The following is a 16806-nucleotide window of genomic DNA, read 5'->3' on the forward strand; positions in this document are numbered from 1 at the left end:
AAAACTTTCCCCTTTTGATTTTTTTGATAGGCTATTTTAATGATGAGAGTTGACTTAAGTCATTCTTCTATTTCAGCAACTGGCCATGCCACAGCACATAAAGATTACAGTGACAAGAAAAACATTGTTTGAGGATTCCTTTCAACAGGTACTGTTTCATTCTCTCAATAATTTTTCCCCTGGCTGCTAGCTCAGGACCCGCTTTTGGTGCTGTCAGTTTAATCTGAATGGTTTGGAACTTCTTGAGTTGAAGTCCTTGAATTTTTCAAGTGCGATCTCATTGCCAGCCACCTTAGGGCTTAAGGTGTGTGTGTGTGTGTGTGTGTGTGTGTGTGTGTGTGTGTGTGTTTCAGGTTTCCATTTCTAAACTGGTATGATTTGAAATAAATGCATAGGTAAGATAATAGGTTTGTGTGTGTGTGTGTGTGTGTTTCAGGTTTCCATTTCTAAACTGGTATGATTTGAAATAAATGCATAGGTAAGATAATAGGTTTTTGGTAGCCAAAGGTCTGGAAATACCCATATGAACATTATCAGATTGTAGAAAGGAGAGGGGAAGACTTGTTTTAACACTTCAGTATTACTTGGATTTTTACAATAAGCATATGTTACTCTTAACAGGAAAAAAAGTGGTCATTGGTGACAGTATCTAAAAAAAGATATATATGAGTTTTCAGAAGTAGTCAGCAGATTTTTTCACTTGTCTTCAGAACTTGAGTTAATTTACTCGCTGGGCACGGTGGCTCATGCCTGTAATCCCAGCACTTTGGGAGGCTGAGGCGGGTACATCACCTGAGGTCAGGAGTTTGAGACCAGCCTGGCCAAGATGGTGAAACCTTGTCTCTATTAAAAATATAAAAATTAGCTGGGCCTGGTGGCTGATGCCTGTAATCCTGTAAAGCTACTCAGGAGAGTCACCTGAACCTGGGAGGTGGAGGTTGCAGTGACCCGAGATCGTGCCATTGCATTCCAGCCTGGGCAATAAGAGCAAAACTCCATCTCAATTTAAAAAAAAAAAAAAAAAAGAACTTGAGTTAGTCTACTATTCGCCTTTATCTTGCAGATATTACTAATAACCTACTGCAACTAAATGTTAAAATGATTGTGTTATGTAGAAGATTAAAATAACTAGTGAAAAAATGTCTTAAAATGAAAACATCTGGTTAGTCCTTGTTTTATAGCCAGATGTGGAAGTGATTATTTTCAAGCACCAGTGGTATTGTAGCAACTACAGCTTCAAGAAGTATGGAATTGAATGCAAAGGGAAAAGAGGTTGAGACGGTGGTAGCTGGCTACTTGCTTTCAGAATCAGTTTTTTTCATTTCCTAATGGAACGTCAGTTATTGACATTAAAGGAAAAAGCCAGTTGGCATCCTGCTATGTAGGAGCAGAAAACTTTTTAGTGGGAAGTGGAGCTTTACTGAGGCCATTTAGAGAATTATGAGTCATCCCCTTGATCTGATGTAAGTGTCACAGGCCATTCCCCACCCTAGTCCTTGCCCATTTCTAATTTTATGTTCATAACCACCCTTTTATCACTCTGTTGGACGAGTTTCTTGAAGCAACTTGCTTACCTCTTACCAGTCCTGGAAAGATGCAAAACATGATTAAACTGTTCCTTTATCTTTTGACTTTGAAACCTAAAGTCTTTTGCAAAATAACTGACTAGATGGTTCTAAAACAGTTTTTAAAACTGTCACCCTAGATTTGACATCCATCAAATAACTGGTTAATAAAAATATAAGAGAACAATTTGATTGCTTAAAGGTAACAAAACTAATTGCAAAATTAGCATCAGATTTTCTTTGGATAGTTGTTGGATAAAATTGCTCTGGGATAGTGTTTCTTCTGTTAACACAGCACAACTGGTTATGGGGGAAAGTACAGGAGAAAACAAATTTTTTTTCCTTCATATTAGACATTTGTTAAAAGGAATTTTTCTTTAACTTTTATGGATTTATTTATAGTAAAGATAAGGATACAAATGTCTTCCACACATATGTGGTAATCTGTGGTGCTCGCCACTCCCTCCCTCCTGGGACTGACACACTGCAGCCCACGCTGCTCACCCTGGAGCCCCATCCTTGCATGAGAGAATGGCGCCACCTGGGGCTGTGCGACGTGTCAGCCTGCTCATTCCCTTCTCCAGCTCAGGACAGAGAAACACAATTCATTCATAAGGTTTCCATTCTGTTATAGGCAGAGATTTAGAAATCAGCATTGTTTGTCAAAGAGTACAAAGTTAAACCATTCTGCTTAGAAAAGAATAAACCCATCCAATCATTTTTCCTCTAGTTGGGTCAAAACAGAGATCAAACTTCTTTGATAGTGTTAAGTCTACGTTCAGACTTAGACTTCAGAATCAAAATTTTGAAATATTTATGAGGTTAATAACTATCTTTGAAGTTAAGCAGTTTACTGAGCAATTAAATATTTTTGTCCATACACATTCAGATTTAACTACTGCTATAAATTGTCATAATTTCTCCAGTTTCAGTCTGAACATAATAGCTTATAGTAATAAGACACAGGTTCTAGTACAGATTTTCTAATTAGTGGTATGGCCCTAAACAAGCCAGGTTAGATCTCTGCCTTCACCTACATCAAACAGGAATAATAATATATTTCCTTAACCTATCTTCTACGTAAACAGATGAGATTATATGAAAACATTTTGCTAAAGTCGCTAAACAGAAAAAAATATGTAAGGTTTTTCTATCACATTAACTATTTTTTAATATCTGACTGACATTTTTGTAATATAACCAAAATAAAAATTGCATACTTACTTTTTTTTTTTTATTATTGATCATTCTTGGGTGTTTCTCGCAGAGGGGGATTTGGCAGGGTCATAGGACAATAGTGGAGGGAAGGTCAGCAGATAAACAAGTGAACAAAGGTCTCTGGTTTTCCTAGGCAGAGGACCCTGGGCCTTCCGCAGTGTTTGTGTCCCTGGGTACTTGAGATTAGGGAGTGGTGATGACTCTTAACGAGCATGCTGCCTTCAAGCATCTGTTTAACAAAGCACATCTTGCACCACCCTTAATCCATTTAACACTGAGTGGACACAGCACATGTTTCAGAGAGCACAGGGTTGGGGGTAAGGTCACAGATCAACAGGATCCCAAGGCAGAAGAATTATTCTTAGTACAGAACAAAATGAAAAGTCTCCCATGTCTACTTCTTTCTACACAGACACGGCAACCATCCGATTTCTCAATCCTTTCCCCACCCTTCCCCCCTTTCTATTCCACAAAACCACCATTGTCATCATGGCCCGTTCTCAATGAGCTGTTGGGTACACCTCCCAGACGGGGTGGTGGCCTGGCAGAGGGGCTCCTCACTTCCCAGTAGGGGCGGCCGGGCAGAGGCACCCCTCACCTCCCGGATGGGGCGGCTGGCCGGGCAGGGGGCTGACACCCCCACCTCCCTCCCGGACGGGGCGGCTGGCCGGGCGGGGGGGCTGACCCCCCCCACCTCCCGGACGGGGTGGCTGGCTGGGCAGAGGGGCTCCTCACATCCCAGTAGGGGTGGCCGGGCAGAGGCGCCCCTCACCTCCCGGATGGGGCGGCTGGCCGGGCGGGGGGCTGACCCCCCCACCTCCCTCCCAGACGGGGCGACTGGCCTGGCGGGGGGCTGACCGCCCCACCTCCCTCCCGGACGGGGCGGCTGCCGGGCGGAGGGGCTCCTCACTTCCCAGACGGGGCGGCTGCCGGGCGGAGGGGCTCCTCACTTCTCAGACAGGGCGGTTGCCAGGCAGAGGGTCTCCTCACTTCTCAGACGGGGCGGCCGGGCAGAGACGCTCCTCACCTCCCAGACAGGGTCGCGGCCGGGCAGAAGCGCTCCTCACATCCCAGATGGGGCGGCGGGGCAGAGGCACTCCCCACATCCCAGATGATGGGCGGCCGGGCAGAGACGCTCCTCACTTCCTAGATGTGATGGCGGCCGGGAAGAGGCGCTCCTCACTCCTAGATGGGATGGCGGCTGGGCAGAGACGCTCCTCACTTTCCAGACTGGGCAGCCAGGCAGAGGGGCTCCTCACATCCCAGACGATGGGCGGCCAGGCAGAGACGCTCCTCACTTCCCAGACGGGTTGGCGGCTGGGCAGAGGCTGCAATCTCGGCATTTTGGGAGGCCAAGGCAGGCGGCTGGGAGGTGGAGGTTGTAGCGAGCCGAGATCACGCCACTGCACTCCAGCCTGGGCACCATTGAGCACTGAGTGAACGAGACTCCGTCTGCAATCCCGGCACCTCGGGAGGCCGAGGCTGGCAGATCACTCGCGGTTAGGAGCTGGAGACCAGCCCGGCCAACACAGCGAAACCCCGTCTCCACCAAAAAAATACGAAAACCAGTCAGGCATGGCGGCGCGTGCCTGCAATCGTAGGCACTCGGCAGGCTGAGGCAGGAGAATCAGGCAGGGAGGTTGCAGTGAGCCGAGATGGCAGCAGTACAGTCCAGCTTCAGCTCGGCATCAGAGGGAGGCCGTGGAAAGAGAGGGAGAGCGAGACCGTGGGGAGAGGGAGACGGGAGAGGCAGAGGCAGGGCAGGGGCAGGCAGAGGCAGGCAGAGGCAGAGGCAGAGCTGCATACTTTCAAGAATGACAAAATTCAGTAGTTATACAAGGTGAATTAAAATAGTAAAGCTAGTCATAATACAGAATCCACTCATCCATGTTCTCATTTTATCACTTAAATAATAATTATAAAAATAGGTAAAATTCCATGAAAATATTCCTATTTGTTCTAGTTCAGGAGGTCTTGCCCACATCAATGGATTGTCTGGCATCAGCCACTGTTTCAGGCACTCGAACAGTCATATTGTCCATAGATTTTGTCAAACAGATTTGGCAGCCCAACTGTGATCTGTTGTTAGTCCATATGCCAGATCGAGCATGTGATTCTCCTCATCAGTGATTGCATCTAACTTCTCATATATGTGACCTTCAAAGATGAGGTGACAGGTTGAACAAGCCAGAGTTCCCTCACATGCACCAAAGCCATCAATATCTAGATTATTTTCAACCACAACGTCTAGCAGAGAATCACCAACTTTTCCTTTGGTTGTTAATGTTTCACCATCACAGTTTATAAAGGGGACTGTCACTTTATCTTCTGAGCTGCTTCGCGCCCCTGCCGACACGCTCAGCGGCCGTCTCGCCTCCGCGCTCCGGCCCGGTCCCCGGCTCCTCAGCAGGCCGCTGGCTCCAGCGCGGGACCCGGCGTGGTGCAGCCACCGGCCGGCCGGGTCGCCGAGGACCGCAGAAGCGGCGCGCAGCAGCCGGGCGCCCCCAGCGGCAGCCATCGCCCGCGGTCGGGAACTCAAAAGGAATTATTTAAAGATAGTTTTAACCTTGTGACATTTCTCATTTGCGTTGCTGTATACCTAGCCTATACTATTTGTAGAATACTTGGCATAAATGTACATATGTCATAAGCATTGAAGTTTTTTGTTACATCTGGGATTTTCTGGCTTGAGTGGGATGTGAATTCATAAATGTGATGGTTTTGTGGGGGAACTGAGAGAACTTGGCAAAAACAGGTTACTTACTGATCCTCTCTGGATATTTAAGTGTGGTAATTCATTCTTATCACTCAATAAAGTATAGGCATTATATCAACTTCTCCCTTTCCATGTTCTTCTGTATTTTTTTGTAAGAGTAATTGATATATGCAGTGCTATACACACACAATTTTGGTCAAATAATTTGTTTTACGTGGCAGGAAACCAAATGACCTATTGATTGTAGCTCAGTAATGTACTGTCCTTCAAATATGAAGATGATCCTATTAACCACCTATAGTGGGACACAAAATTTGAGTAGTTTTTGTAGGTAGTTATAGGTTGCTGCTGAGAATGAGTTTCCAAAGTTAACTGGGTCTCTCTGCAGCTACTGGTTTTCATTTCTCGGTTAGCCAGTTAGCTGTTATGTGTACCTTTGGCTATGAGTCAAAACCAAACCTAATAACCAAACCACAAAAACCCCACCCAACCTCTGACCATGCCCATCTATGTTCTAAGTAATTGATACAGGCAACATTATAAGTCAATAGTAGCATCATTAAAAATAAAATCACGGCTGGGCATGATGGCTCACGTCTGTAATCCCAGCACTTTGGGAGGCCAAGGCCGGTGGATCACCTGAGGTCAGGAGTTTGAGACCAGCCTGGCCAACATGGCAAAACCCTGTCTCTACTAAAAATACAAAATTAGCCAGGCGTGGTGGCGCACACCTGTAGTTCCAGCTACTCGGGAGGCTAAGGCAAGAGAATCGCTTGAACCTGGGAGGCGGAGGTGTGGTAAGCCAAGATTGTGCCATTGCACTCCAGCCTGGGCAACGAGCGAGAGACTGTCTAAAAGTAAATAAATAAATAAAATCACGTGTATAAAGTATATAAAAATATAGATGTATATAATAAAATATTATTAAACGTTACTATAATGTATTTTCTGTATGTGTGGTTTTGACTAGACCATGAACACCTTTCTGTGTCATGGGAGATTTCAGTTACCTATAACGAAGGAGATGTCAAACCTAGAAGTGGTAGACAGTGTTTCAATAGCTTTTTTCACCAATTATTTTACTTTATTTTTTTTTTAGATAATGAGCTTCAGTCCCCAAGATCTGCGAAGACGTTTGTGGGTGATTTTTCCAGGAGAAGAAGGTTTAGATTATGGAGGTGTAGCAAGGTAGTGATAATATGAATACTCAGAACTTAGTTCCTTTCCTCCAAAGGTACCATTGCACTTCGCTTGCAAGTATTATTTTCTCAATCTTATATTTTAGGAAAATGAAATATGTCAAATTATTATACCTTTATTATGCTGTAGCTACAGAATTTCAAAAAACATTTAATTCAGCACTTTCTATGTCATGTACAGCTGATTGATTTCACCCACATCACTCATTTAATCTTCAGGGTAACCTTGTGATACAGAATTTTATAGGATGATGAAGAGGCTTAGAGACTCACCTAAGGCACATAATAAATTGTAGAGCCTGGATGCAAGCTTTGTATCATCTAACCAGTAGCCAGTGTTAAGTCTACCACCTCTTATATCTGTTCCACAGAAAACACAAGGCCTTATAGTGATCAGGTCATTTTCCCCACCACAGATTACTGATACAGGTAATAGTTACTCAGTTTCCAACTGAGATTAGTATATTTGTCATGAAAATATAGAAGGTTGTACAAAATAGGAGTTGAAAGTCTTAATTCTGCTTTCTTCATATTGGAGCTTAATATTGGACCCTAGAAGATAGTCTCTAATGAGAACTGCTTTGCTTATTCCATAATAATATATCACACCAGGTTAAAAATTTGCGTAGAGCTGGCATTGTGCAAAGACAAGGACTTTGGGGTCAAGACGGGATTTGAATCTTTTTCTGCTCCCAATAGTGTGATGTTGGGCAAATATTTTCATCTGTAAAATAAGAATATTAATATCTACATTTCTAGGATTATTGTGAAGAGTAGAAATATTGTTTATTAATGACCTAGTTCAGAGCCTGTGTCTTTGTGTGCACGCTAATTGGTGGCTACATTTTAGTAGTTCTTATTTATATTATGTTTCTGAGTTTAAATAAAATTATTTCAAAATATATGATATAATCATAGATAAATAACAAATATGAGTAGAAACATGTAATTTTGTATAAGTTAAAGGCAATTGAAGAGGAGAGCAATCATTCATTCCTAATAAGAAAATAAACTAGCAATATTAAAGTGTGTTATGAGATACACTTATCACAAGAGGCCATGAACTAACAGGAAAAGAGATCCAGATTACAGGCTTATGCCACATGTATTACCCCAGATCACCCATGTTACGTAGTTTTAGTAACCATAATCTTATGTTAATATTGGTTCATATTTTCACAATATTTGACTTAGAGTCTCAGCATTTTTCTAATATGTGAGTGGCTGGAATTAAGAACTTTACTGCCTCTGTGAAATTGGAAGAATTTTCATATTGATTTAACGTGTAGGGAGAAGTGGCACTTGATGGGGATTATTATGGGACTTAGTAATAGATGGAATATTAGATTGATTTCAGCCACTTTACTCACATGGGTAAATAGTGAATTTTAAATTTGCCTATGAATAGTATTTCATTGATTCTAAGACTAATATTTTCATTTTATAATATCTCTGAAATTAAGATGTATCTCAGGTAAAATTGGAAAATACAATTTAGTGGTTCATCAAATAAAGGTGCAATGTTGTCTTAGATTCTTTGAAATGTAATAATGTGTATATTACCATCTACCAGAGATGGTGTATACTACCAACTCTGTGAAACAGATGTGAGTTTGAACAGAAGCAATAAAAATCAACATGAGATTAGAAAACTATCACTAGCTGAGGGGTATAGATCCCTGAGAACTTTATAGCACTGTTCTTTGATTTCTTGGTAACCTACAAGATTTTTCATCGTAAATTTTCTTTTGATTTCAGAGAATGGTTCTTTCTTTTGTCACATGAAGTGTTGAACCCAATGTATTGCCTGTTTGAATATGCAGGGAAGGATAACTACTGCTTGCAGATAAACCCCGCTTCTTACATCAATCCAGATCACCTGAAATATTTTCGTTTTATTGGCAGATTTATTGCCATGGTAAGTGCAGGTCAAGAATTATGTTTACTTTGCTTATTCAGCAATACTAAATTTTCTGTTAGGTGCCATAACAGATCATATGAGAGAAAGGGAAGTGGTTTTTTGTTTTGTTTTGTTTTTTATTTTTGAGACAGAGTCTTGCTCTGTCACCCAGGCTGGAGTACAGTGACACGATCTTGGCTCACTGCAACCTCTGCTTCCCGGACTCAGTCAGTTCTCCTGCCTCAGCCTCCCAAGTAGCTAGGATTACAGGTGTGCGCCACCATGCCTGGCTAATTTTTGTATTTTTAGTAGAGAAGGGGTTTTGCTATGTTGGCCAGGCTGGTCTTGAACTCCTGACCTCAGGTAATCCACCTGCCTCAGCCTTCCAAAGTGCTGGGATTACAGGTATAAGTCACCGTGCCCAGCCAGGGAAGTGTTTTTTTGAGACAAAGTTTCGCTTTTGTTGCCCAGGCTAGAGTGCAATGGCGTGATCTCGGCCCACCACAACCTCTGCCTCCCAGGTTCGAGCAATTCTCCTGCCTCAGCCTCCCGAGTAGCTGGGATTACAAGCATGTGCCACCATGCCCGGCTAATTTTTGTGTTTTTAGTAGAGATGGGGTTTCTCCATGTTGGTCAGTCTGGTCTCGAACTCCTGACCTCAGGTGATCCACCCACCTCGGCCTCCCAGATTGCTGGGATTACAGGCGTGAGCCACCATGCCTGACCCAGGGAAGAGTTATTAAATGAAGAATTCATCTAACATATTGAAATAAAATGATTATTGTACAGTTATTTTAAGCGGTCTTGTTTCCTTTTTTCATAGGCTCTGTTCCATGGGAAATTCATAGACACGGGTTTTTCTTTACCATTCTATAAGCGTATCTTGAACAAACCAGTTGGACTCAAGGATTTAGAATCTATTGATCCAGAATTTTACAATTCTCTCATCTGGGTTAAGTAAGTTTCTTTTTCCATGTAATTTATTAAAGTATAGTTATATGCATTCCATGTAGTATTGATAACTTATCCAAACTGTAAGCACATAATTGGTTTATTGCATTTAAATGATCTATATATCAAACCTGTCTTTTTATTCAATATGATAAATTTTACAAAAATACATCCAAGATCTTCGGCAATAATATGACCTTAGAACAGAATCTTATTTCTTCTTATTTTGATGTTATAGCTTAATATTAATTATTTAAGAACATGGGCCTTTCGTTAAAAACTTATAAATTATGATTGAATTGGTGGATATAACAAATAGTGCTAATTTCATTTGTGCAGGGAAAACAATATTGAGGAATGTGATTTGGAAATGTACTTCTCCGTTGACAAAGAAATTCTAGGTGAAATTAAGAGTCATGATCTGAAACCTAATGGTGGCAATATTCTTGTAACAGAAGAAAATAAAGAGGAATACATCAGGTGAGAGTGCTCCTTTTCACATTTCACTTTTTGTTTGACTACAGCACATTAATAATTGCTTACTAATACTAATGGAGAGTATCTCCAAAAATAATATTTGTCTCTGTACTAATCAATATCCTATGTAGGCAGTCATTTTTCATTTCTAAAAAGTTTTTTTTAAGTGTTTTTAAAAGAGTTTTAAGGATAAAAGTCATGCAGGATCACTCTTTTAAACATCAACTCTGTAACCGCTATGCTGTATAACATGTCATTAAAAAGAATCTCAAATATATATGCAGATATTTTCATGGGGAATATTGTAAGGTGTATTAATCCACTTTCCTGCTGCTGATAAAGACATATCCAAGACTGGGCAATTTACAAAAAAAAGAGGTTTAATGGACAGTTCCACGAGGGTGGGAAGGCCTCACCCTCATGGTGGAAGGCAAGGAGGGGCAAGTCACATCTTACATGGATGGCAGCAGGCAAAGAGAGAGCTTGTACAGGGAAAACTCCTGTTTTTAAAACCTCATCATCGGCCAGGCGTGGTGGCTCATGCCTGTAATCCTAGCACTTTGGAAGGCCAAGGCAGGCAGATCACGAGGTCAGGAGATTGAGACCATCCTGGCCAACATGGTGAAACCCCATCTCTACTAAAAATACAGAAATTAGCTGGGTGTGGTGGCATGTGCCTGTAATCCCAGCTACTAGGGAGGCTGAGGCAGGAGAATGGCTTGAACCTGGGAGGCGGGGATTGCAGTGAGCCAGGATAGCACCACTGCACTCCAGCCTGGTAACAGAGCAAGACTCTGTCTCAAAACAAACAAACGAATGAACAAAACACTTCATCATATCTTGTGAGACATATTCACTGTCATGCAAACAGCAGGGGAAAGACCCACCCCCGTGATCCCATGATTCAGTTATCTCACTGATTCTCTCTCACAACACATGGGAATTATGGGAGCTACAAGATGAGATTTGGGTGAGGACACAGAGCCAAACCATATCATTCTGCCCCTAGCCCCTCCCAAATCTCATGTCTTCACATTTCAAAACCAATCATGCCTTCTCAACAGTCCCCAAAGTCTTAACTTATTTCAGCATTAACTCAAAAGTCCACAGTCCAAAGTCTCATCTGGGACAAGGGAAGTCCCTTCCGCCTATGAGCCTGTAAAATTAAAAGCAACTTAGTTACTTCCTACATACACTCAGGGATACAGGCATTGGGTAAATACAGCCATTCAAGATGGGAGAAATTGGCCAAAACAAAGGAGCTACAGGCCCCATGCAAGTTTGAAATCCAGCAGGGCAGTCAAATCTTCAAGTTCCAAAATGATCTCTTTTGACTCCATGTCCCATATGCAAGTCACCCTGATGTAAGAGGTGGCCTCCCATGGCCTTGGGCAACACTGCCCTTGGGGCTTTGCAGGGTATAGCCCCCCACCGGCTGCTTTCATGGGCTGGCGTTGAGTGTCTATGGCTTTTCCAGTCTCATGGTGCAAGCTGTTGGTGGATCTACCATTCTGGGGTCTGGAGGACGGTTGCCCTCTTCTCACAGCTCCACTAGGCAGTGCCCCAGTAGGGACTCTGTATGGGCCTCCAACTTCACATTTCCCCTCCACACTGACCTAGCAGAGGTTCTCTGTGAGTGCCCTGCCCCTGCAAGCAGACTTTTGCCTGGGCATCTAGGCATTTCCATACGTCTTCTGAAATCTAGAGGGAGGTTCCCAAGCCTCAATTTTTGCCTTCTGTGTACCCTCAGGCTCAACAGCACGTGGAAGCTGCCAACTCTTGGGGCTTCCACCTTCTGAAGCAACAACCCGGGCTGTACCTTGGCCACTTTTAGTCATGCTGGAGCAGCTAGGAAACAGGGCACCAAGTCCCTAGAGTGCACACAGCATGGGGACTCTGGGCCCGGCCCATGAAACCATTTTTAGCTCCTAGGCCTACGGGCTTGTGATAGGAGGGGCTTCCATGAAGACCTCTGACATGCCCTGTAGACATTTTCCACATTGTCTTGGGGATTAACATTGGGGTCCTCATTACTTATGCAAATTTCTGTAGCCAGCTTGAATTTCTCCTCAGAAAATGAGATTTTCTTTTCTATTGCATTGTTGGGCTGCAAATTTTCCAAACTTTTATGCTCTGCTTCCCTTACAAAACTGAATGCCTTTAACAGCACGCAAGTCGCCTCTTGAATGCTTTGCTACGTAGAAATTTATTCCACCAGATACCCTAAATCATCTCTCTCAAGTACGATCGTCTCTCTCAAGTACAAATCCACCAGTCTCTAGCACAGGGGCAAAATGCTGCCAGTCTCTTTGCTAAAACATACAAAGAGTCACCTTTGCTCCATTTCCCAAAAAGTTTCTCATTTCCATCTGAGAACACCTCAGCCTGGACTTTATTGTCCATATTGCTGTCAGCATTTTGGTCAAAGCCATTCAACAAGTCTATAGGAAGTTCCAAACTTTTCCACATTTTCCTGTCTTCTTCTGAGCCCTCCAAACTGTTCCAATGTCTGCCTGTTACCCAGTTCTAAAGTTGCGTCCACATTTTCAGTTATCTTCAGCAGCACCCCACTCCTGGTAACAATTTACTGTTTTCACACTGCTGATAAGACATACTTGAGAGTGGACAATTTACAAAAGAAAGAGGTTTAATGGACTTACAGTTCCACATGGCTGGGGAGGCCTCACAATCATGGTGGAAGGCAAGGAGGGGCAAGTCATGTCTTACATGAATGGCAGCCGGCAAAGAGAGAGCTTGTGCTGGGAAACTCCCATTTTAAAACCATCAGATCTTGTGAGACTTATTCACTATAATAAGAACAACATGAGAAAGGCCCGCCCCCATGATTCAGTTATCTCCCACTGGTTCTCTCCCATAACACATAGGAATTATGGGAGCTACAAGATGTGATTTGGGTGGGGACACAGAGCCAGACCATATCATAAGGTTGGGTAAAATTTATAACTAAAATGATGTTTTATAGTATATCCTTTCTGATTATTTCCATTGGTTCATGCTACTAGTCTCAAGAGCTAATAGTTCATTCATACCTTCTCAATAGCAATTCTTTCCAGCCAGGGTTAAATTTTGCATATTTACTTCTTAAGTTCCAGGTTCTGCATTTCTTGCCTGGTTTTTCCCTCCATAATTGAAAGTATACTATTTAACACAGTGAACTGTCATTATTTCTTGGACAACAATCTATCCTTTTAAAAGTTTATTTTGAAATCTGCTTTTAAAATGTAGTCAATTTGTTTTTGTCAATTCTCCAGTTTTTTTGTTATGATATGTCTAGATTTTCTTATGACATATATAGCATTCCAGAGAGGTAATGATTCGAGATTCCAAGAGATGTACTACGTTTCTCAATAGTTTTGTTGCTGGTAATATAACATTTTAAGATAATGGGCAGCTAAAAAGGTTTTTAGTATCTACTTCAATAATGGCTTGCTTAAAATTTCAGAGTTTGGGGGGTTTTTAGTATTATTTTAAGAAGTATAATTTCCTTAGAATAAAATGCACTGATCTTAAGTGTACAAGTTGAATTTTGACAAATATATATATCAGCCCAAATGTGAGCATTTTATGGAGAGAAGTTGTGCTAGATCACTCGTTTAATTACCAATTCTGTAAACACTGTTCCATATAGCATCATGTCCATGTAAATATGACCCAAATTGTGGAACTTTTTTTTCTATTCTGGACCCCATAAGGGGCCAGCCAATACATACCTCCCTTCTCCCAGCCCCAGAGGTAGGTAACCATTTCTGTTTAGTTCTATTTCTATAACTGTTTCTAATCTTAAACTTCCTAAAATGGAATCATAGAGTATGTACTCTTATATCTAGCTTTTAGTGTCTGATTTTTTCTTTTATTTGGTGTTTGTGAGATTCAGCCATATTGTTTATATCAGTATTTTATTCCTTTTTATTGCTGAGAAATATTCCATGCTGTGTATATCTCAAAATTTGTTTATCCATTCTCTTGGTGATAAATGTTTTGGTTGTTTCTCAGTCTGGGGCTTTTATGAGTAAAGCTGCTATAAACATTCTTGTGATATCTTTTTGTGGACATATTTTTCTTGAGTAAATACCTAGGAGTGAAATCGCTGGGAAGGTGTTTGACTTTATTAGAAACTGCCAGTTTCCCAAAGTGTTTTTGCCATTTTGCAGTCCTACTAGTAGTATTTGAGAGTTGCTTCACGTTCTTGCCAGTTCAGCATTGTCAGTAATATCTCGTGGTTTTAATTTCCATTTCTTCCTTGACTAATGGTGTCAAGTACGTTTTTCTATGCATATTGATCATTTGTAGCTCTTCTTTTGTGATGTGTGTATCCAAATCTTTTATCCATTCTAAAATTGGGTTGTCTTTTTATTTGTGATTGTTGGAGTTCTTAAATATTTCAGATCATTGATTTTAGAAACTCTTCTCTTTCCCTTCTTCCCTCCCTCTTCTTACCTTTTCTTACGATACGTCTAGATTTCGTTCTTCTTTGACGGAGTCTTGCTCTGTTGCCGAGGCTGAAATACAGTGGCACGATCAGAGCTCACTGCAGTCTTAAACTCCTGGGATCAAAGGATCCCCCTGCCTCATCCTTCTGAGTAGCTGGGACTGTAGGCACAAGCCACCGTGCCCAGCAAATTTTTTGGTTGTTTTTATTTTTGTAGAGATGTGGTCTTGCTATTTTGCACAGGCTGGTCTCAGACTCCGTGCCTTAAGCTATCCTCCCACATTCTGTTTTCTAATATAAGGATTTAAAGCTGCATATTTCCAACTAAGTATTTCTTTAGCTATATCCCACAATTTTTTGTTGTTTTTTTTGAGATAGAGTCTCACTCTGAGGTTGCCCAGGTTGGAGCGTAGTGGTAGAGTCATGGTTCACTGTAGCCTCAACCTCCTGAGCTCCAGATAGCCTCCCACCTCAGCCTTCCAGGTAGCTGGAACCACAGGCATGTACTACCATGCCTGGCTTATTTATTTATTTATTTATTTATTTATTGTAGGAGATGGGTCTTACTATGTTACCCAGGCTGGTCTGAAACTCCTGGATCCAAACGATACTCCCACCTTGGTTTCCCAAAGTGCTGGAATTATAGGCATGAGCCGCCGCATCCAGTCCACACCTTTTTTTTTTTTTTCCCCGAGACAGAGTCTTGCTCTGTCGCCCAGGCTGGAGTGCAGCAGTACAGTCTTGGCTCACTGCAACTTCCATCTCCTGGGTTCAAGTGATTCTTCTGCCTCAGCCTCCCGAGCAGCTGGGATTATAGGCACCCGCCACCACGCCTGGCTAATTTTTGTATTTTTAGTAGAGACGGGGTTTTGCCATGTTGGCCAGGCTTGTCTTGAACTCTTGACCTCAGGTGATCCGCCTGCCTCAGCGTCCCAAGGTGCCTGGATTACAGGCATGAACCACCACGCCCAGCCACAAATTTTGGAATGTTGTGTTTTTCACTATTTTATTTATTTTTATTTATTTATTTATTTATTATGTTTTATTTTTATTATTAATATTTTTGAGACAGGGTCTCACTTTGTCACCCAGGCTGGAGTGCAGTGGTGAAATCTTGCCTCACGGCAGCCTCCACTTCCAGAAGTTCAAGCGATCCTCTAGCCTCAGCCGCCAAGCAGCTGGGACTACAGGCATGTGCCACCACACCCACACGACGAGATGGGGTTTCACCGTGTTGCCCAGGCTGGTCTTGAACTCCTGTACTCAAGGGATCCACCCACCTCAGCCTCCCAAAGTGCTGGGATTACAGATGTCAGCCACCACATCCAGCCACTCTCATTGTATTTAAAAGTATTTGTTAGGTTTTTTTTTTTTTTTTTTTGAGACGTAGTCTCTCTGTCACCCAGGCTGGAGTGCAGTGGTGCCATCTTGGCTCACTCTAAGCTCCGCTCCCTGGGTTCACGTCATTCTCCTGCCTCAGCCTCCTGAGTAGCTGGACTACAGGCGCCTGCCACCACACCTGGCTAATTTTTTTGTATTTTTAGTAGAGACAGGGTTTCACCGTGTTAGCCAGGAAAGTCTCGATCTCCTGACCTCGTGATCCCCTCACCTCAGCCTCCCGAAGTGCTGGGATTACAGGCATGAGCCGCCGTGCCCAGCCAGGTCTTATTTTTATCCTGATAATCTCTACTTTATAATTGGAGTGTTCAGTACATTTATGTTTAATTTTATTACTGATTTGGTTGGACTTTTGTCTAACCATTGCTATTTGTTTTGCTATTTGTCTCGCCTTGCTATTTGTTTCTTATTTTTCCCAACTTTCTTTGTTCTTTCTTGCCTTCTTTGAATAAAGCAATTTTTACTTTCTTTTTTAGCTCTTCTGTTGGTTTTTTAGCTATACCTCTTTGTTTAACTTTAGTGGCAACTCTAATGATTATGATAATATGCATCTTTAACATCCCTGTTGACCCAAACACTACTTCTTGTACAATGTAAGAAGCTCATAGGCCAGGTGCGGTGGCTCACGCCTGTAACTTTGGGAGGCTGAGGTGGGCAGATTGCCTGAGGTCAGGAGTTCGAGACCAGCCTGGCCAACATGGTGAAACCCCGTGTCTACTAAAAATACAAAAATTAACTAGGCATGGTGGCAGGCACCTGTAATCCCAGCTACTTGGGAGGCTGAGGCATGAGAATCGCTTGAACCCAGGTGGCAGAGGTTGCAGTAAGTCGAGATCACGCCATTGCGCTTCAGCCTAGGGGACAAGAGCGAGACTTCGTCTCAAAAAAAAAGAAAAGAAGCTCATAATAATATAATTCCATTTACCTCACTC

The 16806-nt window shown here is 42.4% G+C and overlaps 1 protein-coding gene and 1 pseudogene across 6 annotated transcripts in view; one reads left to right on the plus strand and one right to left on the minus strand.

Moving 5' to 3' along the window:
* The window catches only part of ITCH (itchy E3 ubiquitin protein ligase), a 151553-nt gene that overhangs the window by 111086 nt on the left and 23661 nt on the right, over nucleotides 1-16806 (plus strand). For all 6 annotated transcript variants that reach the window (XM_055104975.2, XM_055104974.2, XM_008957199.6 and 3 more), the window contains 5 exons: nucleotides 77-148; nucleotides 6599-6687; nucleotides 8457-8616; nucleotides 9422-9555; nucleotides 9889-10029. In XM_055104975.2, coding sequence (XP_054960950.1) covers nucleotides 77-148; nucleotides 6599-6687; nucleotides 8457-8616; nucleotides 9422-9555; nucleotides 9889-10029 — 596 coding nt within the window. The remainder of the gene's footprint in view (nucleotides 1-76; nucleotides 149-6598; nucleotides 6688-8456; nucleotides 8617-9421; nucleotides 9556-9888; nucleotides 10030-16806) is intronic.
* Nucleotides 4515-6215, minus strand: LOC117977254 (adrenodoxin, mitochondrial-like; annotated as a pseudogene).

Source organism: Pan paniscus, chromosome 21, assembly GCF_029289425.2.
Source record: "Pan paniscus chromosome 21, NHGRI_mPanPan1-v2.0_pri, whole genome shotgun sequence".
Taxonomy (NCBI): domain Eukaryota; kingdom Metazoa; phylum Chordata; class Mammalia; order Primates; family Hominidae; genus Pan; species Pan paniscus.